The 23,739-nt window shown below is 49.6% G+C and overlaps 1 protein-coding gene across 1 annotated transcript in view; it reads right to left on the bottom strand.

Annotated features, from left to right (window-relative positions):
* Positions 1–272: 272 nt before the first annotated feature.
* LOC128826913 (IgGFc-binding protein-like) overlaps positions 273–23,739 on the bottom strand; it is a 119,290-nt gene continuing 95,823 nt past the window's right edge. Inside the window, exons 34-41 of the mRNA XM_054010466.1 lie at positions 19,643–20,241; positions 14,687–15,251; positions 12,000–12,595; positions 11,277–11,847; positions 10,566–10,765; positions 7,518–7,898; positions 4,715–5,001; positions 273–692 (exon numbers count right to left, since the gene is read on the bottom strand). Of these exons, the coding sequence (XP_053866441.1) occupies positions 671–692; positions 4,715–5,001; positions 7,518–7,898; positions 10,566–10,765; positions 11,277–11,847; positions 12,000–12,595; positions 14,687–15,251; positions 19,643–20,241 (3,221 nt within the window). The 3' untranslated portion in view covers positions 273–670. The remainder of the gene's footprint in view (positions 693–4,714; positions 5,002–7,517; positions 7,899–10,565; positions 10,766–11,276; positions 11,848–11,999; positions 12,596–14,686; positions 15,252–19,642; positions 20,242–23,739) is intronic.

Here is a 23,739-nt window from a genome sequence, read left to right as displayed (position 1 = left end):
GAGACTAACAAATTTATTAGAGCATAAGCTTTCGTGGACTACAGCCCACTTTTATGCATCCGAAGAAGTGGGCTGTAGTCCACGAAAGCTTATGCTCTAATAAATTTGTTAGTCTCTAAGGTGCCACAAGTACTCCTGTTCTTCTTTTTCCAGATCTCCTGATTCGCCTGTTCTATCCTCCTCTCTCTAGCTACCTGTCATGTGATGAACTACACCTTCTGTGATGGACTACTTTTACTGAACCAGGGCTGACTGCAGACAGACACCAGAGATGCTGGCTGTTAGCCAAGCATGGGAAGCAGAACTCGGGATCTTCAGCTCCAAAAATAGGCCTCTGTCACTTGAGCACAAAGAGAATTACCACCAGTTCTCCCTAAACTTGAAGCTTTTATTTATCTTTTTGGGCTAGTCTCTAGAGAGGGCACATACTCCCAAACAAATGGGCAGGGCAGGCAGGGATGCACACATATATAACAGCCACTACATCACTGGGAACGTGGTGCACCCAATTCCCTCACTCAGCTCTGTAAACATCAGCCCAGGGTTTCAGCCACACACATGGCCCGGTGAGTCCCACCTGCCTCCAGCACTCTGTGTAGTGGGAATTCCTGGGCCAAACCCACGCTGGCGCCGTCTAATGTGCAGGGACCAACGTAGTTTCCAGGTCAGCTCACACGATGTTAGAAGCGTGGCTAGAAGAGAAAACATGTCCGGGCATGAGCTGGGACGGATGCCCTGGCTGCCTCCTTGTAACAGAGTCCCTCTGTACGTCCTCCTGGGACTCTCTTGGCCGCTTAGACCGCTCTGCTTCTCCCCACGCCCCTGAGCTGGCTCTGTCTACCCAGCTCGCCCCAGGAAGGGGAGGCAAAGATTCTGGCATTGCTTCCCCTCCCACCCCCAGGACTCTGCACCAGTTAGATCCAGTTTGGGAGGCAGACGATCCCAGTTCCCTGAATACGTGGTGTAACACCACATCCAACCCTTGTGACCAGATGCCCTCTTAGCACTGGTGCCATCTTGCTCCCCAGCCACCCCTCCTCCCTCGCCCCCAGTGTCTACTAAAGTGTCTACTAATTCTGGATGTCCAATTTGAGATGGTTTTCCAGAGTGCTTAGCATTTCCATAGCTCTGTCTACGGTCAAAGCCCAGCTGCCCTTGACCTCAATCACAGTTGGGAGTGTGCAGCATCTCTGCAAATCAGACCCAAGGTCTCAAATTAGACACCCAGAAAATGAGAAACCCGGAGTTAGTGACCTACTAGGAGAACTATGGGTTAAGTGGCTTACATCAGATAGGCAGAGGCAGGGATAGAATCCAGTTCTCTGGGGCAGCATTCACACCACAAGACGCTCTATTCTTTTCCTTCAGGCCCCTGCCTTATGCTCTACAAACCTTCCAATCCCCCGTAATTAATTGGAGCCTGGACATAGTGGTCGAGGGGGAGGGCCTTTAGTTTTGGGTAGGCCTAAGGACACCCTTCAAATAGTGCACACCTTCCAACTTCTGCCATCAATGAGGCCAGGGGTCCTACAGACAACAGCCTCTATCACTACACAACCCTGATTCATCCCTGAGCAGGTCCAATCTGGGCATTGAAAGACCAGGTACAAATTGTCTGTGATCATGGAATTAAAGATCCTAATGCATATGCACAAGGGGACTGAATTAAGATTACACAGGCAACCTTAATGCTGGCATTTCCTAACTTTTTGAGGGTTTGATTGTGGAAACATAAAGTTCTTTTAGTGTAGTTTGAATTTTCTGTAACATTTTTGTTTCGTTTCTCTACGTACAGTGTATTTCTAATCAAAAGCCTTTGAGATTGTACTCTTGCTAAAAGCTGCCCTTGGAATCTTTCTTTGTTGACACATCTTTTAAACAAGTTGTCTATCCATGCAAGATTTACTAGTGAGGTTTATCTTGAATAGATTTGTGGTAACAAATAAATTGGGGAGGGGGGTGGATTTCTGATAATTTTTCGCCATTTTTCATCGCAACTGAACTTTTATGAACCAGTGGATAAACGTTAAGTGCTGCACAGATACATCATATGCTCATGCATCTAAAAGTTATGTGCCGTACACATAAGCTTGATGGGCCATGTGTGTAAAAGCACAACGGGTGTATGCTTGTAAAATAGATACTGTGTGTGCATAAGCATGTGTACAAATAAGCATGATTCATAGATTCTAGGGCCATTATCTAGTCTGATCTGGCTAGAACCGGCCAGAGAATCTTACCCAGTAATTTTTCCATCAATCCCATAACTTCTTGTTAGAGCGATAGCATAGCTTTTAAAAAGACTTCCAGTCTTGACCCAAAGACTGCAAGTAAAGGACAGTCTGTCCCACCCCTCGGTCAGATGTTCCAACAGTTAATTCTGCTCACTGTTAAAATCTGTGCCTTATTTCTAGCCTAAACTTGTCTTGCTTCAGGTTTCAACCCCTGGATCTCATTCTGCCTTTTTCTACTGGATCAAAGAGCCCTCTCTGGTCAGAAATCTACTCCTTCTAGAGGAGGTCCTTACAAACCATGATTAAGTCACCTCTTAGCCTTTGTTGGATAAGTGAGATAGATGCAGCTCCTTTAGTCTCTCGCTCTAGGGCGGGATTTCCTGACTGTGGATCATTCTCGTGCAGAACTGGTCAGGAACTTTATGACAAAACAGGTTTTCTTCAGAAAATGCCGACCAGCCAAAACCAAAACTTTTCACGGGAATGAACCAGTAACAACACATTTTTTGTTGAGATCGTTTTCTCAGGTCCAGGATGGAATTTCTGGCCAAAACCAGAAAAAGATCCGCCCCAGAATAGCCAAGAGCCTGGTGGGGAGGGCAGTCACCTGGGATGCTGGAGAACGACAGAGCGGAGACTTGAACAGGGGTCATCTATTTTGCAGGCAAGTGTCTTAACCACCAGGCTACTGGGTATTCTAGGGAGAAGTTTTCTCTCTATGAAACACTTTGAAAGGTCTTGGTTTTGTCTCAATGCGGAATGGGAAATTTTTTTAAATCTTGAGAAGTTTTGCAGGACAGGAAATATTTCCCGTCCACCTCTTCTCTTGTAGCTCTTTTCTGAACCTTTTCAAGTTGTCAGCATCTCTTTTTCAAGTGTGGACCTCTGAACTGGACCCAATACCAGGAATGAGCTCATAAATGCCATACATTGAGATAATACCATCTCCGACTTGACATTCCATTACTAATACTGATGCTGATGGGTCATGCACATAAACCTGGGAAGTATTAGCGCCACTGTATAAGGCATTGGGAAGACTTCATCTGGAATACTGTGTCCAATTCTGGTTACCCCTGCTCAGGAAAGATCAGTTCAAACTGGAACAGGTGCAGAAGATGGGTGTGAGGATGATCAGGGGGAATGGAGCCTATCTTATGAGCAGAGACTGAAAGAGCTTGGTTTCTTTAGCTTCAAACACAGGATGAGAGGGGATATGATTGCCCTCTGTAGATGCATCAAGGACTAAACATCAGGGAGCGGGAGGAGCTATTGAAACTAAAGGACAATGTTGGCACCGGAACAAATGGGGATAAAATGGACATGAACAAATTTAGGCTCGAAATTAGTAGGAGATTTCTAGGGGAGTGACGTTTTGGAAGGAATGAGGGCAAACAACCTAACTAGTGTTAGATGGAGCTTAATACATTTATGAATTATAGGACATGTTGGCCTGTGATAGCAGGGACTGGACTCAATGACCCAGGAGGTCCTGTCCAGTCCTACGCCCCCTAGATATGATAGACTATGTGCAAATAAGCTTGAGGGACTAGGTGAACATATAAGATTTCTCTGTCAGGCTCTATGCTATTCCATCTGATTTTACCCTACAATGGGAAAGAGGTTTGTTGATGTCCTATTGCTGATGAATAAAATAATCTGTCATCAGGGGCTCTCCTACTAAAATTACATTTTAATTTAAATGAAAAAATCACAAAAGAAACCCATTTTGTTTCAAAAAATTTCTGGGAATTTTTTCAAAGAAAAAATTCAATTTTTTTAATTCCATTTCAAATGCAAATATTTTGTTTCTTTTTGTTTTTTTACTCCTCCCTTTTTCCCCATTTTTCCAGTAGAAGCGGAACAGAAAGGGATAAAATAACCAAACGGGAAAAAATGGCCTCCAAACAAAATAACCTTTTTAATCATGTTTCAGTTAGGTTAGTTTCGAACATTTTTCCTAAATTACCCAAACAATTTTGACCAAAGCAAAAATTGTCCATGGAAATTTCTAGTTTGGTCAAAAAGACATTTACAATTAAATGGGTTGACTCTATTCTCCCTTTTATTCCCTTCATAGATCAATTCCAACCTTTTGCCCAGCCTCCGACCCATTAATAAAAACCTAGGAAATTAAATCACAGAAAACTTTATTGTAAAGCAATTAGAGTTGATGAAACCAGCCCAGTTAAACCATCAGATGTATGCAGAGCTGACGCCGTGATGTATTAGAAAGAGCAGGTCACTTACCATCTAGAGAAGCATCTTGCCTTTGTGTGTCAGTCACTGTGGACAGAATCAAAAAAGACAAAGAAGCCCCATTGAACCCCCTTCTACTACAGCCTGCTAGTCCCAGGACAGGATTGTCCCTACACTCTGCTAATACCCAGGGTTTATACAACAGCCCAACTCTGTATCCCAACTACAAGCAGTCATTGCTAGGCACTGACTGAACAAGCCGCATCTGCAGAGCCACTCACCATTCTAAAAAGTCCCTGGCCTTCCAGGCATCAATGACCTCAGCGATGCTCCCCACGATTTTCCCGCTGGGCAGCCGCAGGTCATCGGAGACGTCGCCGTTGAAGTTCCCACAGGGTGCGCACAGCTTGTTAGCCAGGCTCTTGTCCACCCTCAGCGTCACCTCCCCACTGGGGCTGAACAGAACTTGCATCCCCGAGGCCTGGACCACAGCCACGCCGCCCTGAGACTTGATCACAGACACAGCATCGGAGACTTTTGCCGGGAGCTGCACTGAGCGCCCATTCACCTGGAAAGCACAGATGGAGAGGTCAGGGGAGAGCAAGGGTGGCAGGTTTGTAGAAATTTTGGTGGTGCCCAGAACCCACCCCCGCAAAACTCTGCCCCTGCAATCTCCACCCCCCACCTGCCTAAGGCTCTGTGAGGGAGCTTGGGTGGGGGGAGGAGGTCTGGGGTGCAGGCCCTGGGCTGGGGCTGGGGATTAGGGTACAGGAGGGGTGCAGGCTCTGGGAGGGAGTTTGGGTGCAGAAGGGGTGAGAGGTTGGGCTCTGGGAGGGAGTTTGGGTGGGGGAGGGGATCTGGGGTGCAGGCTTTGGGATGGAGTTTGGGTGCTGGGTGCAGGCTCCGGGCTTGGGCAGGGGGTGGGGGTGCAGGCTCTGGGATGGAGTTTGGGTATAGGCTCTGGGCTGGGGCAAGGGGTGGGAGTGCAGGAGGGGGTGAGGGGTGCAGGCTCTGGGATGGAGTTTGGGGGCAGGAGGAGGTGTGTGGGAAGGAGGAGGGGGTGCAGGCTCTGGGAGGGAGTTTGGGTATGGAAGGGGGTGCAGGGGTGAGGGCTGTGGAGTTGGGTTGGGGATGAGGGGTTTGAGGTGTGGGAGGGGGCTCATGGCTAGAGCAGAGGGCTGGGGTGTGGGGTGAGGACTGTGGGTGGGGCTGGGGATGAGGGGTTCATGCTGCAGGAAGGGGCTCAGGGCTAGGGCAGAGGGTGGGGTGCGGGGGGTGAGGAATCTGGCTGGGGATGCAGGCTCTGGGGTGGGGCAGGGCTAGGGATGAGTTTGAGGTGCAGAGGAGAACTTCCCCCAGCCCTCTCCGCACCGGCAGCAGTGAGCTCTGGGGGAGGGGCCCCCCTCTCCCCCTGGCAGCACACTGACCCCACACCACTGTCACTCCACGTGCTCCTAGGACCCCTCTAAGGTCGAAGAAGCTCTCTTGACTCCCCTGTGGTGCGTGCCGGGGGGGGGGGGGGGTCCATCACATGTGCACCTCCTCCCCTGCTGCTGCCCCTCACTGTAGCCTCATTGGGGGTGGGGGATGGGGCTGCCCCTTGCCCAGCGTGGGGCAGGAGCATGGGTGGGGAGACCCCCTGTGTTGGTGGAGGGTCCTGCCGGAAAAGGGAAGGGTCCAAGGCAGAAGGGCAGGGGAAGGGCAGCCTGCCCTGCCACTAGTGGACGGGGGCACTAGGACCCTGCAGCAGCAGTTGATTCTGGGAGCCGGCAGAGCTGCAGGGCAGAGGCAGGGGTGCTCTGGGGCCCCGGCGGGGGGGGGGGGGAGTGTGGGGGGGCAGCAAGTGGGGCTGGGGGAGAGACCCGGCCCCAAACATTGTTGGAGCTGGGCCCCCAGGCCCTGAATATTGCTGGAGCCCGGGCACCACGGGCCCATACATCTCGCCGCCCCCTGGGGGAGAACTGGGGGATGTGGGGGTGAGTGAGATGGAACAGCAGGGACTGAGCTGGAGTCCATGGACCATGTTACAAGTCAACGGGGTCTAGAATAAGATCTAGTGGATGCAGCTGCAGGGGGACTCCTGGGCTCTGTTCTGGGTTCTGGGAAGGGTCTGGTGGTTAGAGCAAGAACAGCCTGTAGTCAGGACTCCTGGGTTCTATTCCCAAGTGCTCAGCTGACTCTCTATTTGACCTTGGCAAGACATTTGATCAGTTTATGCCTCTGTTTCTGGGGATACTAAGGCCTGTCCCATTCAATGGTCAAAGCAGATTGAAACCATAGTGGGAGATCTCCTTACATTCTCCGAGAGCAATAGGGAAGGGTACTTTCATAGAATCATAGACTATCAGGATTGGAAGGGACCTCAGCAGGTCATCTAGTCCAACCACTGCTCAAAGAGCTAGAGAGAGATAGGGCCATGTCCTTTTCTTTCAGCAGACACAGGGATCTGTATTTTCTAGAGTTGAGAGGGAAATTGTTTTCCCATCCCATGAAAATAATTGAGATTTTGACATTTTTTGCCATCCTCAAATGGGAAGAAAAGTCAAAATGTTGAAAAAAAACCTGATAATCTGAAAATTGTTTTGGATCAGATCAACTGAAATGTTTCATTTCCATAATTTTGAAATGATTCGTTTTGATTTTTAAAAATGTTTAAACTTTTTTTGTTTTTATAAATTAACTAACATTTCTAAATGAGAAGTTGTTTTGAACTGAAAACCGAAACTTGTAATTTAGAAAAGGTCAAAATGGGACGTTTCAACAATTTCTTTACAGATTTTTCAACAGTTTTTTGAATTGGGAGATTTATTGAAATTGACCCTCCCAAACAGATTCGGTTTTGACAAATTGATATTTCCTGATGAAAAAAAACATTTTGTCTGAAGATTCCCAACAAGCTCTGGTATTTTCCCCCTCCTGCCCCTTACTTTAGTCCCAGGTAGGGGTTATGGGGATTAATTCACTAATAGTTATCAAGGCCTTGGAGACACTAGATCAGAGTGAAGGATTTTTCACTTGGGCTCCAACTGATGTAGGAAGCTTTTGCCCCCTTGGCTCAGCATGTTCCAACCGGCCCCCTCTTACCCAGGTCTCCATGTTATTGTTCACAGTGATAAGAGCTTCTCGGAAAAAAACAAAGATGGCCGCACAAGCTGGTATTCCGTCATTGGTGCAACTGCTGATGTCTACCACCACCTTGAACCAGGCAGGAGAGCTCTCGTCACAGAGCAAGGCCACTTTGTACGTCCCACTGTAGAGGAGTTTCCCCTTGGCACCATCAAAGGTGGTGAGGTAAGCGCCCGGAGAGACCATGCACCGGCCTTCCTGCTCCACGCATCCATGCATCCCATCCCTGAGCAAGCAGATCTTGCCAGTGGTGCAGCTGTTTTTCTCACAGATGAGCCCACCTGATGGGTGGCAAGTGCATTTCTCTGAGCAGTCACTGGAGATGACATTCTCCCTGGACTGAGGGAAATTCCAAAATAAACAACTTTCTAAAACTTTCTGTTAGGTCAGATATTAGCCTCCCAAGATCAACAGCAACAGTGTCAGAATACCTAGGGAAACTCTCACCAAGAGGAGACGAAAGACCAGATGGGGAAAGACAAAGGATGAAGAGAATGACCAAATAAAGAACAGAAAGACAAAGGCAATGACCCAAGAAACAAGGAGAAGATAAAGGAGAATGGTGAGGATCAAAGAAACACGGAAACTTCAAAGAATGATGGTGTCAATCAAAAAGGATATCAATCAAAGGAAGAAGGAAAGTACAAAGGATGACTGTGAAGATCAAGGAAACAAGCAATTAAAGGATGATAGTGACTTTTACAGAAATAAGGAAGACACAGGATGTCAGTGCTGACTGAAGAAAGAAGGAAAAGACAAGGAATAATGTCAATGACCCAAGAAAGAAGGAAAAGACAAAAGACAATGGACATGACTCAAGAAACAAGGACAATTATTTTGTATTTATTATGGTAGTGCCTAGGGGCCAGTCAAGAATGAGGCCTCATTGTGCCAGACACTGTACAAACATACAGTGAGAGAGCCCACGCCCCAAAGAGTTTAACATTTAAATAGACAAGGCAGGCAAAGTAGAGGGAAACATATAAAGGATAAGCATGATGACCAAAGAAAGAAGGAAAAGATAACAGAAGAAGGTGTTGAACAACCACAGTCAAGAAGGAGGGCAACAATGACAGATCATGATGACAGGCCACGGAAATGACATCTGAACAGAATGAGAACCATAAACCAAAATTAAAGACCAAGAAATGAAGATGGAAAAATGAAACCTAGTCTGTCATAAGAACATAAGAATGGCCATACTGGGTCAGACCAAAGGTCCATCCAGCCCAGTATCCTGTCTACCGACAGTGACCAATGCCAGGTGTCCCAGAGGAAGTGAACCTAATAGGTAATGGACAAGTGATCTCTCTCCTGCCATCCATCTCCACTCTCTGAAAAACAGAGGCTAGGGACACCATTCCTTACCCACCCTGGCTAATAGTCATTAATATACTTAACCTCCATAAATGTATCTAGTTCTCTTTTAAACCATGTTATAGTCCTAGCCTTCACAACCTCCTCAGGCAAGGAGTTCCACAGGTTGACTGTGTGCTGTGTGAAGAAGAACTTCCTTTTATTTGTTTTAAACCTGCTGCCCATTAATTTCAGTTGGTGGCCCCTAGTTCTTATATTATAGGAATGAGTAAATAACTTTTTCTTATTCACTTTCTCCACACCACTCATGATTTTATATACCTCTATCATATCCCCCCTTAATCTCCTCTTTTCCAAGGAGGAGTCTGAAAAGTCCTATCCTCCTTAATCTCTCCTTATGGGACCCGTTCCAAACCCCTAATCATTTTAGTTGCCCTTCTCTGAACCTTTTCTAATGCCAGTATATCTTTTTTGAGATGAGGAGACCACATCTGTACGCAGTATTCAAGATGTGGGCGTACCATGGATTTATATAGGGCAATAAGATATTCTCCGTCTTATTCTCTATCCCTCTTTGAATGATTCCTAACATCCTGTTTGCTTTTTTGACCGCCGCTGCACACTGCGTGGACGTCTTCAGAGAACTATCCACAATGACTCCAAGATCTCTTTCCTGATTAGTTGTAGCTAAATTAGCTCCCATCATATTGTATGTATAGTTGGGGTTATTTTTTGCAATGTGCATTACTTTACATTTATCCACATTACATTTCATTTGCCATTTTGTTGCCCAATCACTTTTGTGAGATCTTTTTGAAGTTCTTCACAGTCTGCTTTGGTCTTAACTAACTTGATCAGTTTAGTATCATCTGTAAACTTTGCCACCTCATTATTTACACCTTTCTCCAGATCATTTATGAATAAGTTGAATAGGATTGGTCCTAGGACTGATCCTTGGGGAACACCACTAGTTACCCCTCTCCATTCTGAGAATTTACCATTTATTCCTACCCTTTGTTCCCTGTCTTTTAACCAGTTCTCAATCCATGAAAGGATTTTCCCTCTTATCTCATGACAACTTAATTTATGTAAGAGCCGTTGGTGAGGGACTTTGTCAAAGGCTTCCTGGAAATCTAAGTACACTATGTCCACTGGATCCCCTTGTCCACATGTTTGTTGACCCCTTCAAAGAACTCTAATAGATTAGTAAGACAATTTCCTTTTACCGGTCTGTAAATGCTGGGATCCCCTCTAGAGCCCTTTTTAAATATTGGCATTACATTAGCTATCTTCCAGTCATTGGGTACAGAACCTGGTTTAAAGGACAGGTTATAAACCATAGTTAATAGTTCCGCAATTTCACATTTGAGTTCCTTCAGAACTCTTGGGTGAATGCCATCTGGTCCTGGTGACTTGTTACTGTTAAGTTTATCAATTCATTCCAAAACCTCCTCTAGGGACACTTCAATCTGTGACAATTCCTCAGATTTGTTACCTAGAAAGGACGGCTCAGGTTTGGGAATCTCCCTAACATCCTCAGCCGTGAAGACTGAAGCATACTAATGAAATCTGTTCTCTATTGGTGGAGTCCACTGGAAACTCTTAGAAAACTCATACACTTTTTACCAGTTCTGCCCTGTTATTCTAAGGCTCTGAGGGCACCAACTGCACAGAACAGCCAGGACCCACCTTGATGTAGCGTCCATCGTTCATGCAGCCGCACCTGTCCATGGACACGCACTCCTCCCCATCGAACATGTAGCCAGTGTTGCACTGGCAGCCTTCAAAGCATCTCTGGGTGCACTGAGCAGGGGCAGACAAGCCAGCACAGGTGAAATCGCAGGACTTGGTGCACAGCTCATAGTGGCTGTTGAGTGGGCAAGCAAGGGCTGGAGAGAGAGAAGCAAGAGAGAAAGAGGATGGAGTGAAGGTTTAAAAATAATTTCCACTGGAGACATAGTTACATTGTCTAGCACAGTGCCACCTAGCTCAGTGCTGGGTGCTGCGGGGGGTTGACTCAGTGGTGGGATCACTTCAGATATGGCTTAACCGTAGCATTTACTGCAGTGCAGTGTCCCAGAGCACCAGACATTGGAGTCAGAGCCAGAGGACAGTGTTTCCCCCATTGGGTCACCAACGTTCTTCCAGTCCTGACCCAAAGACCCATGGAGATCTGACCCAAGGGTGGTCTGGCTGGACAAAACCAATCAAAAACACAGGTGCGTAAATTGCAATCAGGCATGCTGCAGATGACGTGGCTACAGAGGGGCCACAAACACTCCAAGATATAATAAACCTGAGCTCTAAGTTGCCATCAGGAAAAAAAATCTTCTGGGGGCTAATGGGCTTGAAATGAAGCCAATGGAAAGACCAGGGCTGTAGGTTGCTCTATAAACTCACGGCAGAAGGAGGCTGTTCTCCAGGCTCTGATCTTGGCCCCAGTGGTCTGGCACGCGGCCGCATAGGCCTGGAGGCTCTGGCAGAGGGTCTCTCCCGTCCCGTTGGTAGCACACATGTCGTGGAGACAGTGGTTGAAGTACGTGGCAGGGCTGACCAGCGAGTGACAATCTCTGAAGGGACCTGAGGTGGCTCTGATCAGCCCACAGGAGCTCTCGGACTGGTACGGTGCTGTCTGGGCCCCATCACAGATGGGACATCTCTCACCGCAGCCATCGGAGCACATGGCACCATCAACAGGCACCTTCCAGGAAATGACAAACTCGCTCAAACTTTGGGTGCTCTTTCCATTGGGCAGCAGGGAGTCATCGTTTTTGTCACCATTGAAATTGCCGCACAAGCCGCACATGTGTCCCTTGTAGGTGCTGGGGATGGACACTAGGAGGTAGGAGGCAGTGTCATAAAAGACTTGGAGGCCAGAGGCAGACTGGACAATGATGTTGTTCCCTTCCTGGTTGATCCGAAGTTTCCCGTTGTCCATTGTCAGTGGGAGGGTGTAGAGCTCTCCACCCACCTGTGCCAATGAGAGGGAAATTCACCCGTCACTAGTGAGGACTCAGCAGCGGTTTCCTGTTTACACACACACACACACACACATGTCAGGATCACAAATGGTGTGAGTCACTCACTTGGCTTCAAGGAGACTAATCTCAAGCAGGGACTTACCGCCACCTTCCACTTCCTTCCCCTCTCCAGAGAGATGGTGTAACCATGCACAGAGACCACCACCGCCCGCGTCTGAGCCACACGGCCACCGCCGGTGCTCTCGTTCTCAACCACCACGGAAAATTCCACCAGCCGGGGGTCACTGCTGCAGACCTTGGCTAAGGTGTAAGCGCAGGAGCCCTGGATGTCGAAGGCCCGTCCATCAAATGAGATGTAGTGAGGGTCACCGGAGACTACGCAGGTTCCATACTCCATGGAGTGGCAGCCCAGGACTCCGTTCTCCACCCTGCACTCCTCATTGGCTCCGCAGGAGGCTGCCTGGCACTCGACGACCCCGTTGCCTTGGCACCGGCACCGCTCCTGGCAGGAGGCGCTGGTGTAGAACTCCTCTCCCTTCTGGTAGTACCTGCCCTCGTGCACACAGCCACACTGCGTGATGGGGATGCACCGGTCTCCGCTGAGGATGAATCCGGCATCGCAGAAACACCCTTCCACACAGGGCTCCTCGCATTTGTCTGGAGCCGAGGGTCTGTGGCAGGTGGCAGGACAGCTGCTCCCACAGAACTCGTAGTGAGAGTTCCGGGGACAGGTGAGACCTGCAGGAAACATTGGATTGAGCATGCAGATCTCTGTTAACACGAAGAAGTCTGGGAAAAGACGTGGTGCCTACTGCTCTGGGAGGGCAGTGGGGTCTGGTGGGTTAGAGCAGTGGGGCTGGGAGCCAGTCTCCTGAGTTCTCTCCCCAGCTCTGGAAGGGAAGTGGGGTCTGGTGGGTTAGAGCAGGGGGGCTGGGAGCCAGGACACCTAAGGTCTCTCCCCAGCTTTGGGAGTGGAGCAGAGTCTAATGGTTAGAGCAGGGTGCAGTCAACAACAACAGCGACAATAATATCAGTTTCTAGCCAAAACTTGTTAAATGGTGCTAAGGCTGAGAATACATATCAGTAATTTAAGGTAAAATGCATTACAGGGGTGTTGCAATTATCCTACCACCAGGCATTGTAAACCCAGGAAATTGAGAGTTAAAGCTAAACTGAAAAGCAACCCAAAGGTGCGGAGGCATGGAAATGAACAGTTAGGACAACCAAAGTGCTTTAACTCTTCCGCTTCATGACACCATGAAATCACCATATGCCTAGCCAGTTATTGTCATGTGGCTGTGGTCCTCTACTAGATTTATCTGATTTTTGAAATCACAGTCAATGTTTTCTCTAACGCTGGGCAGAAAACAATTTTTTCCCTCCCACAAGAGTTTGAGATTCTGAATTTTGGCCCTTTTTGAAATGGTGCAAAAAGCTGAAATGTTTAGCATTGTCACAGTGCAATAATCTGAAACCATTTCTGATCCGGTCACTCGAAAGATGCTGGTTTGACCATTTCAAAATGTTTCATTTAGATTTTGACCTTTTTAAAAAAATAAACATTTTTAGGTTTTTTAGTATAAGATTTCAGAACAAAAAGTCATTTTGACTCAAGAAAATAAAAGTTTTGATTTCAAAAATGTTAAAACAAGATGTTTGGACAATTTCAGTACTCTGCTTCTTTTCTTTTTCTCAAATAGTTTTTGTTTTGACAAACTAACTTTTCCAACAAACGAACATTTTTTGGAGAAAATTCCTGACTACTTTTATTTTTTCCCCTTCTGTTGATGTCGTGGAGTGACGGACTGTCAGGCATGAGATTTTGGGTTTTTTTGGACTTGTGTTAGCTCAAAACTGCTGGAGGTTTTGATTTATCCAGGAGGTCAAACTGCCATATTAGCAAGAGAGATCAAAGCATTGGACACATCTAAGAATTAAGAGACTTCCTTAGAATAGGTTAAAACTGTCCATTCAAAACTTGATTTGGATGAAACAGTGTTGTTGTTGTTTTTCTTGAAACCAAAAGCTTTCAGAAAAAGCTTTCAGTTTTTGAAAATTCTCCAATTTTTCATTAAAATTGAAAATGTTGACAATTCAAATAGTCAGATCTTTGACTTTCCTGTTTTGCCAGTGAATACAGTACAAGGAATAACGTCTAACTTGGTGTCTTTCCCACCCCCACCCCCCCTGCCATTTTTCTCATTTTTCCTTATTCCACTTTTCAAAACTTCCTCCACTTTGAAAAAAGAGTAAAAATGAAACTCTGTGACTCGTGAGCAGTTTTGAAATTTTCAGAGTAATAAAAGGGGGAAAAAAGAAAACAAGAAAAGTGGAGAAAAACAACCTGGCTATAATTCATTTAATTGCACTGTGACTAAAAACAGAGAACAAAAGGAGATCAAGACAGAAGGAAAAATGAAATTTTGAAATGTCCAAAATTCTAATAAAAATCACAAAGAAAATTGGAAAAATGGAAAATTGTTACATTATGAGCCCTGCAAAATGCAAACAAACTTGAATATTTAGGTTTCAGAGTAACAGCCGTGTTAGTCTGTATCCGCAAAAAAGAACAGGAGTACTTGTGGCACCTTAGAGACTAATAAATTTGTTAGTCTCTAAGGTGCCACAAGTACTCCTGTTCTTCTTTTTGAATATTTAGGGTTTTTTTATTACATGTCCCCACTCCCCCTGTTTTTTGAAAGGCTTTGCCTATGACACATGGGTGAGCAGTTCTGATTCTACCCAGCAGAGGGTGCTGGTGCATGTGCTCGCTGGCCAGTTTGTGATTATATTAAACTTATAGCAACATGTTCAGGAAGTGACACTTACTGCAGAATGAGGCCGATCTCCACTGCCCTATCCGGATGTCCCTGGCCTGGCAGGCTGTCACATAGGCACTGATTGCGCTGCACAAAGTATCACGATGACCCTTGTACTGGCAGGTGTCAAAGACACAATCATCAAAGAAGGGGGCTGGGTCGATGGCCCCGTGGCACTGTCTGAATGGCCCGTTCTGTCGGATGAGGACCCCACAGTACTGGTCTCCCTTGTAGGTTTGTTTCTGAGACTCACTACAGACTGAGCAGTCCCCGGTGCAGCTGTCCGAGCACCCCGGGACGTCACCAACCTTCCAGCTGTCGGCGAACTGAATCTCATCAGATGTCTGAGTTCCATTCTTCATGGTCAGATCATCGCTGGGGTCCTGATTGGCATTGCCACAGAGGCCGCAGACAGCGTTGGCGTACGTATTGGGTATGATGACCCTGGCATAGCTGTACCAGTCGAAGCTCACTCTCAGGTCGAAGTCAGTCTTGATGAAACCATGAACACCACTGATGTAGGCCTTGAACTTGTGCTGGTGGGAGAAGGGCAGGTCCACGAAAACACCATCCACCTGGAAAAGACATGGCGTGGACAGTCAATGGTCTATTCCTGCATGCATGGAGCTTGCAATACTTCCACATACCCTTAGATGGAGCAGCCTGGACCACCTACTTCCAGAACTGAATGTTTCATAAAACTCTTTGCACAGGGAGCTCCAAGAAGTTTATCTAGGAGCCAGCATAGAACCAATCACATTTTCTTTTTTTAACTCCACAGGGAAAATTTCAAGTTTTCTGTGAAAAATCGAAATGTGAAGTACTTCTATGCCAAAGTGCGATGGTGGTGACTCTTGGGAGTTGTAGTTTGGCTGCTTCATGCTCCCATCCTCCTGTGTAAAAAACTGGACATGTTGAGTCTTGAGAAAAGAAGACTGAGGGGGAACCTGATAGTCTTCAAATATGCAAAAAGAACAGGAGTACTTGTGGCACCTTAGAGACTAACAAATTTATTAGAGCATAAGCTTTCATGGGCTACAGCCCACTTCTTCGGATGCATATGGTGTGTAGTCCACGAAAGCTTATGCTCTAATAAATTTGTTAGTCTCTAAGGTGCCACAAGTACTCCTGTTCTTTTTGCGGATACAGACTAACACGGCTGCTACTCTGAAATCTTCAAATATGGTAAGAACTGTTATAAAGAGGACGGGGATGGATTGTTCTACATGTCCATGGAAGGTAGGATAAAACGCAATGGGCTTAATCTGGAGCAGGGAGATTGAGGTTAGATATTAGGAAAAATACGGGGTGTTAAGCTCTACAATAGGATTCCAAGGGAGGTCATGGAGCCCCCGTCACTGGAGGTGCGATGCTGGCAGATCATGCCAAAGTCCCCAAGCCTCAGTTGAATACTGACACATATGTAGCTGGAATCAGTCTGGTTCACCAGAGTGTTGGTATTGGTAAAAGAGGTGATAGAATTATAAGAATGTGTTGAGTATTTAGACTCTATTGAATTCTTGTGAGTTGCTGCCTGCGTTAATCTCACCTATAGCATCTATATCCCATATTGTAAGGCAATATTTGAGCATTTGCAGTGTGAGCCTCTGTTACTGTGTAAATCACCAGACATGAGAGAGACATTAACTAGTGTGAAGTGCTGGTCTCCAACAAAAGGTGCTGGCCAACAGGGAAGGCCCACTGACACCACACGGACTATTGTGTAATGATTAAGAGAACAAAAGACTTTGTTGCTCTGCTCTTTGGCACCCGCCCTGTCCTCCCCCCACTCCCCCGAAGGTGAGTCATGCAAATGGATTCTTCCCATCAGCTGAATCTGTAAAGGAGGTTACCCCCTAAAAAGAAGGACCTGTATCTTTATGCTGCTTGGACTCTGAGGGGCAAGGTTTACTAGGTATAAGCAAGAGATCCCCAGTGCTTAGCCTGGGTTCGCTTAGCCTAGAGGACATAGAGCTTGCTTATTACAACAGCTTCTATTACCTTTTGAAATTTAAGATTGTAACTCGTTGTATCTATGTTTACCTGCTTTAACCTTGTCAATAACTCCTTGGTTTCCTTTATAATAAGTCTTTAGATAGTTTATTATAGGATTGGCTACCTGGGATAAGTGACAGGTCCTTTGGGAGTGGCAGTAGCCTGAATGTGGTTGTGATTTTTGGTGTAAGGGACCATCTATCACAAGGTAGCAGACAGACTGGAGTACCCACAGGGACTGGCTGTGACTCCATGGTTAGGCTGTTGTAGTGTGTGAGGAGTTTACACTTGATGGGTGAAATCTAAGTACAGAACTCACAACCAGTTTGTGGTCTGTGCCTGGTTCTTAGCAGTCTGCCTGAGGTTGGTACTCATGTTCTGGAGCCACTGCAGGACAGCTTGGCACCAGCTACTGGATATTGATAGAAACAACAGAGAAATGGAGAGAGCTGAAACCTAGGAGCTCATTTGGGACGTCTAATAGAAATAATAGGGCTGTCTTCCTCTCGTGAACCCTCAAACAGGGTATAACAACTGAGGGCACCATTTGGGACCTCAGAGTTTGCTGAAACGACGTGGCTAGCCTCTCCTCTACTCCAGGGTGTCAGGGCGAAGACAAAGAATTTTGCTGATGGCACAAGGGCTGCAGAACTCAGGAGCTTGGACATTTGGATCAAACCAGAGCCGGCTCTAGGTTTTTTGCCGCCCCAAGCAAAAAAATTTTTGGCTGCCCCCCGTCCCAGCCCTGGGCTCCTCGCCGCACCCCCCTGCTGCCCCAGCCCCGGGCTCCCCCCCCACCTGCACCCCCCTGCCACCCCAGCTCTGGGCTCCCCCCTACCCCCTCACCATTGCCCCCCCACACACACCTCCTGCTGCCCCAGCCCTGGGCTCCCCTCCCCTGCACCCTCCTTCCACCGCAGCCCTGGGTCACTAGTAACTTGCTCCCAGGGTGGGTCATTCAGCAGGAATTTTAGATGTGCACAGAACACAGACAGGATTGGTTCCCATATGGTTACAGAACTGCAGTAAAGTGGAACAATTTTCAGCTTGTGTGATTGGAGGATGTCTGGATGCATATTATAAGACTGTCCTACATAAATGAGGAAAAGTTGAGATGCCTTTATTATTCTTTTGTTGCACTCTTTCTTTCTATGGGGAATTTGCCAATGCGATATCACTGTCTTCCTTTTAAACAAACAAACAAACAAACAAACAAACAAACAAACAAACAAACAAACAAAAGGCAATGGCTGTTGAAAATAGCAATTCCAGTCCTAATAACCACTGGGAAGCATTTCGTGCTCAATTTTATCCTACTTTTTCTACAGCAAGTTACAGTGGATCAGTATATTTGATTTGGGAGAAATGAAGTAACAGCTGCCCAAACTGAGCTTGAGCACCCCTGAATTTTGAGGTGTTCAAATCTGGAAGGCAGGTGCTGGGGGGCGGCTGTGGCTCCACAGGGGAGCATGACAGCATGTATGCACCAGCGTGTCTGGCGCTGCTCGAAGCCAGACAGACTGGTATGAGTGGCACGGTAAGGGGGCTGGGGGGGTTGGAGAAGGGTAGGAGGTTCCAGGGGAGCAATCAAGGGACAGGGAGCGGGGGGGGGTTGGATGGGGTGGAGGTTTGGGGGGGCAGTCAGGGGCAGGGAGAAGGGGGAGGTTAGATGGGTCAGGGGTTCAGGGGGGCAGTCAGAGGACAGGCAGCAGTTGGATAGGCATGGGAGTCCCGGGGGTTTGTCAGGGGACAGGTAGGGGGCGAGGTCCTAGGGGAGAAGTTGTGGGGGGTCTGAGGAGGGGGCAGTTGGGGACAAGGAGAAGGGAGGCTTAGATAGGGGGTGGGGGCCCAGGAGGGGGCAATCAGGAGACAAGGATCAGTGGGGCTTAGATAGGGGGTGGGGTACTGGGGGACAGTTGGGGCAGGGGTCCTGGGAGGAGGTGATCAGGGGATGGGGGGTTGGATGGGTTGGGGTTTCTGTGGGGGGCAGTCGGAGGGAGTGGATGGGGGCAGGGTGGGGCTACCCTCCCTCCCCGTGAAGTGTCCTATTTTTTGAATGTTAAAATATGGTCCCCCCTACTCCCAGTGCAGCTCTCCATTCACAGCAGGCTGCAGCATGAGGTCTCAGCTTCCTCACTCCCTCCCCCTCTTTCCTGTTGGTAGTGGCCAAGGGAATGCTGGGAAATGTAGTTCTTTCCCTGCTCCACGGCTGGCTCTCTAGGCAGGGAGCTAACCAAGGAACTACAGCGCCCAGGGCCCCCTGTTGGTTCTCAGCTCCCAGGCTGGATCCCTGCCGCCCCTGCAAATGGGCTGCCCCAAGCACGTGCTTGCTTTGCTGGTGCCTAGAGCCGCCCCTGGATCAAACACTCGGGTAGATTCTCCTCTGAGTGTTAACAGCAGTGTTCGGCGGCTGAATCGAAAAAATACCCCCCAAATTAGATTGGTTTTAAACCGCAACTGAACTGCCAGGTTTTCTTACCGAAACGAACCCCCAGCACGTTTGATCAGGTTGAACAAAACATTTGGAACATCATTTCAAAATGACACTTTGAAACAAAAGGTTGACTCAGGTGGACCTCTCGAGGTCCCACTCAGCCCCACATTTCAATGACTCTATGACAGTGGCAGACAGTGGCAGTGGGGCTGAGCAACCTGAAACAAAGGGGACCAAACGTGACAATAAAAAAGAAAGGAAGATGAAAAACAAAGTGGATCCAGTTTGCATTTCTAGTGCCCGTCAAACGTTTTCCAAAAACGAAATAATTTCACCCCAAATTTAATCATTTTCATGAATTTCTTCCCACCGAAAATAGGTTATTTTTCAACCAAATATTTGTATGTGAAAATATTCAACTAGTTCAAACTCTGGTATGGGAAGATGGAAACCACCTGGGTTGTGTTTCCTGGATATAGACTAGACAGCAAGTTTTCAGCCCTGCAAGTGATTCCAATAGTGCCTCTGCATCCCTACCTGCATCTTGCGTGGATGATCCTGGCTCATGCTGATGGTCACGTTGTAGACCTCTAAGGTCACCGTTTTGGTGTAGGACACGGCCTTACTGCCGCGGTGGTTGTTCTCCACTTTGACATTGAACGGGGTGAGCGTGGGGTCCTCAGAGCAGAGAGCCGCGAACTGGTAGATGCAGGTGCCCATGAAATCAAACTTCTTCCCATCGAAGGTGGTGTAGTGAGGGTCTCCAGTACCTATGCAGGTGGAGTAGGTAGTCGCCTTACAGCGGCGGGTACCGTTCACAATGACACATCGCTCATTGCTCTTGCAGCTGGTTTCCTGGCAAACCACCGTGCCTAGGCTGGGGTCACACCTGCATCGAGAGCGGCAGTTCTCATCGGCCCAGAACTCCTCGTTGGGTTTGTAGTAGCGGCCATTGTAGTCACATCCGCAGCTCTCCACGGGGACACACTGGCCAGAACTCAGGATGTAACCATCGTCACACTGGCAGGTCTCCACGCAGGGCTCCCGGCAGGAGGAGGGAGCAGTTCGGTCAGAGCAGCTGGCTGGGCAGGCGTTCCCACAGGCCTCATAGTGGCTGTTCTCAGGGCAAGGCAGGACTGTCAGGGGGTCAGAGAGGGGGAGATTGCAGTGAACTAAATAACCTGCCTAGAGACAGTGAGAGCTACAGATGGATTCGTTCATGTGAGCAGCACCCAGTGCATTATCCACCTTGCAGGATGCTGTACGAGCCAACAGAGATGGGCCAGGGAATTAATTCCCATATGCAGACAAGGAAAGGTCATGCACAATATTCACTGTTCTCTGCGTGTCTGCAGCCAACGCTTCTGGCATAGGAGCCAGGAAGATCTCAGCAGCCAAGGCGAAGCAGAGAGTGGGTGTAAAAATAACAGTGCTGTAGGAAGCAGGGCAGGGGGCTCAGTAGAGGGACATGGTGCCACAGGAGATAGTGGTGATAGGCTCACTAGCAGGCGCCGTGCTACAGGGGGCGGGGTGGGGGTTAAGTAGGGGGCGCAGTGCTTCAGGGGGCTCAGTAGTGGGTGCCGTGCTACAGATGGTGAGGCAGAGGGTTCAGTAGGGGGAGTCATGCTGAAGGGGGCAGGGCAGAGGGCTCAGTCGTGGGCGCTGTGCAGCAGGGGATGGGCAGGGGGTTCAATAGGGTACAGTGCTGCAGGGGGTGGGGCAGCAGGTTCAGTAAGGGACACCGTGCAGCAGGGGATGGGCAGGGGGTTAGTAGAGGGCGCCGTGTTGCAGGAGTTAGGGCAGGAGGTTCAGTAGGGGGCGCTGTGCTGCAGGGGATGGGGCAGGGGGTTCAGTGGGGGGCACCGAGCAGCAGGGGATGGGGCAGGAGTTCAGTAGGGGGCACCGAGCAGCAGGGGATGGGGCACGAGATTCAGTAGGGGGCACCGAGCAGCAGGGGATGGGGCAGGAGATTCAGTAGGGGGCACCGAGCAGCAGGGGATGGGGCAGGAGGTTCAGTAGGGGGCACCGTGCAGCAGGGGATGGGGCAGGAGGTTCAGTGGGGGCACAGTGCAGCAGGGGATGGGGCAGGAGGTTCAGTAGGGGGCACCGAGCAGCAGGGGATGGGGCAGGAGGTTCAGTAGGGGGCACCGAGCAGCAGGGGATGGGGCAGGGGGTTCAGTAGGGGGCACTGAGCAGCAGGGGATGGGGCAGGAGTTCAGTAGGGGGCACCGAGCAACAGGGGGTGGGGTAGGGGGTTCAGTAGGGGGCACCATGCAGCAGGGGGCAGGGCATGGGGTTCAGTAGGGGGCACCGAGCAGCAAGGGATGGGGCAGGAGGTTCAGTAGGGGGCACCGTGCAGCAGGGGATGGGGCAGGAGATTCAGTAGGGGGCACCGTGCAGCAGGGGATGGGGCAGGAGGTTCAGTAGGGGGCACCGAGCAGCAGGGGATGGGGCAGGAGATTCAGTAGGGGGCACCGTGCAGCAGGGGTTGGGGCAGGGGGTTCAGTAGGGGGCACCGTGCAGCAGGGGGTGGGGCAGGAGATTCAGTAGGGGGCACCGAGCAGCAGGGGATGGGGCAGGAGGTTCAGTAGGGGGCACCGAGCAGCAGGGGATGGGGCAGGAGTTCAGTAGGGGGCACCGAGCAGCAGGGGATGGGGCAGGAGTTCAGTAGGGGGCACCGAGCAGCAGGGGATGGGGCAGGAGGTTCAGTGGGGGGCACCGAGCAGCAGGGGATGGGGCAGGAGGTTCAGTAGGGGGCACCGAGCAGCAGGGGGTGGGGCAGGAGGTTCAGTAGGGGGCACCGAGCAGCAGGGGATGGGGCAGGGAGTTCAGTAGGGGGCACCGTGCAGCAGGGGATGGGGCAGGAGTTCAGTAGGGGGCACCGAGCAGCAGGGGGTGGGGCAGGAGGTTCAGTGGGGGCACCGTGCAGCAGGGGATGGGGCAGGAGGTTCAGTAGGGGGCACCGTGCAGCAGGGGATGGAGCAGGAGATTCAGTAGGGGGCACCGAGCAGCAGGGGATGGGGCAGGAGTTCAGTAGGGGGCACCGTGCAGCAGGGGATGGGGCAGGAGGTTCAGTAGGGGGCACCGAGCAGCAGGGGATGGGGCAGGAGGTTCAGTAGGGGGCACCGAGCAGCAGGGGATGGGGCAGGAGGTTCAGTAGGGGGCACCGTGCAGCAGGGGATGGGGCAGCAGGTTCAGTAGGGGGCACCGAGCAGCAGGGGATGGGGCAGGAGGTTCAGTAGGGGGCACCGAGCAGCAGGGGATGGGGCAGGAGGTTCAATAGGGGGCACCGAGCAGCAGGGGATGGGGCAGGAGTTCAGTAGGGGGCACCGAGCAGCAGGGGATGGGGCAGGAGATTCAGTAGGGGGCACCGAGCAGCAGGGGATGGGGCAGGAGGTTCAGTAGGGGGCACCGAGCAGCAGGGGATGGGGCAGGAGTTCAGTGGGGGGCACCGAGCAGCAGGGGATGGGGCAGGAGGTTCAGTAGGGGGCACCGAGCAGCAGGGGGTGGGGCAGGAGATTCAGTAGGGGGCACCGTGCAGCAGGGGATGGGGCAGGAGGTTCAGTAGGGGGCACCGAGCAGCAGGGGATGGGGCAGGAGGTTCAGTAGGGGGTGCCATGCTGCAAGGCTTAGGGAAGGCGGCTCAGTAGGGGGCGCTGTGCTGCAGCGGGTGGGGCAGGCGGTTCAGTCGTGGGCACCCTTCTGCAGGGGTTGGGGGAGGGAGTTCAGTAGGGGGCGCCGTGCTGCAGAGGCCACAGCAGCGGATTCAGTGTCCATCTAGTGTCCCATCACCAGCCGTTGGAGATATTTGCTATCAGGATTAAACAAAGACTGTGAATGGCTAGCCAACTACAAAAGCAGTTTCTCCTCCCTTGGTGTTCACACCTCAACTGCTAGAAGAGGGCCTCATCCTCCCTGATTGAACTATCCTCATTATCTCTAGCCTGACTCACTCTTGCTTGCATATTTATACCTGCCTCTGGACATTTCCACTACGTGCATCCGAAAAAGTGGGTATTCACCCACGAAAGCTCATGCTCCTATACGTCTGTTAGTCTATAAGGTGCCACAGGACTCTTTGCTGCTTTTACAGATCCAGACTAACACAGCTACCCCTTTGATACTTGCTATTAGCAGTCACTATTAGCAGCCCACCACTGTGGGCACTCTCATCATACCATCCCCTTCATAAACGTATCAAGTTCAGTCTCAAAACAAGTGAGGTTTTTTGTCCCCACTGCTCCCCTTGGGAGGCTGTTCCAGAACTTCACTCCTCTGGTGGTTAGAAACCTTCATTTAATTTCAAGCCTAAACTTATTCATGGCCACTTTATAGTCATTTGTTCTTGTACCAGCATTGACCCTTAAATGACTCCTCCCCAACCCTGGTGTTTATCTCTCTGACATATTTATAGAGAACAATCCTGAGGCTGAATCAAGGGAGAGGTGGAGAGAATCCACGACACCATACTCACCGCTGGCACAAATGGCTGGGGAGCCGTACGCCTTCTGGTTTCCGATCCCAACACTCAGCAGGCCGAAGGGGGAGCTAGCGTGCTCCACGTAATGGACCTGGAACTCTTTGCCAAGGCTGTATTCAGCCCAAGAGTATTCTGTGCCTGGAACTGGCCTCCA

The sequence above is a fragment of the Malaclemys terrapin genome, chromosome 21 (genome assembly GCF_027887155.1).
Source record: "Malaclemys terrapin pileata isolate rMalTer1 chromosome 21, rMalTer1.hap1, whole genome shotgun sequence".
Classification (NCBI taxonomy): Eukaryota; Metazoa; Chordata; order Testudines; family Emydidae; genus Malaclemys; species Malaclemys terrapin.
The sequence above is the reverse complement of the archived record's forward strand: the minus strand, read 5'-3'. Positions and strand labels throughout refer to the sequence as shown.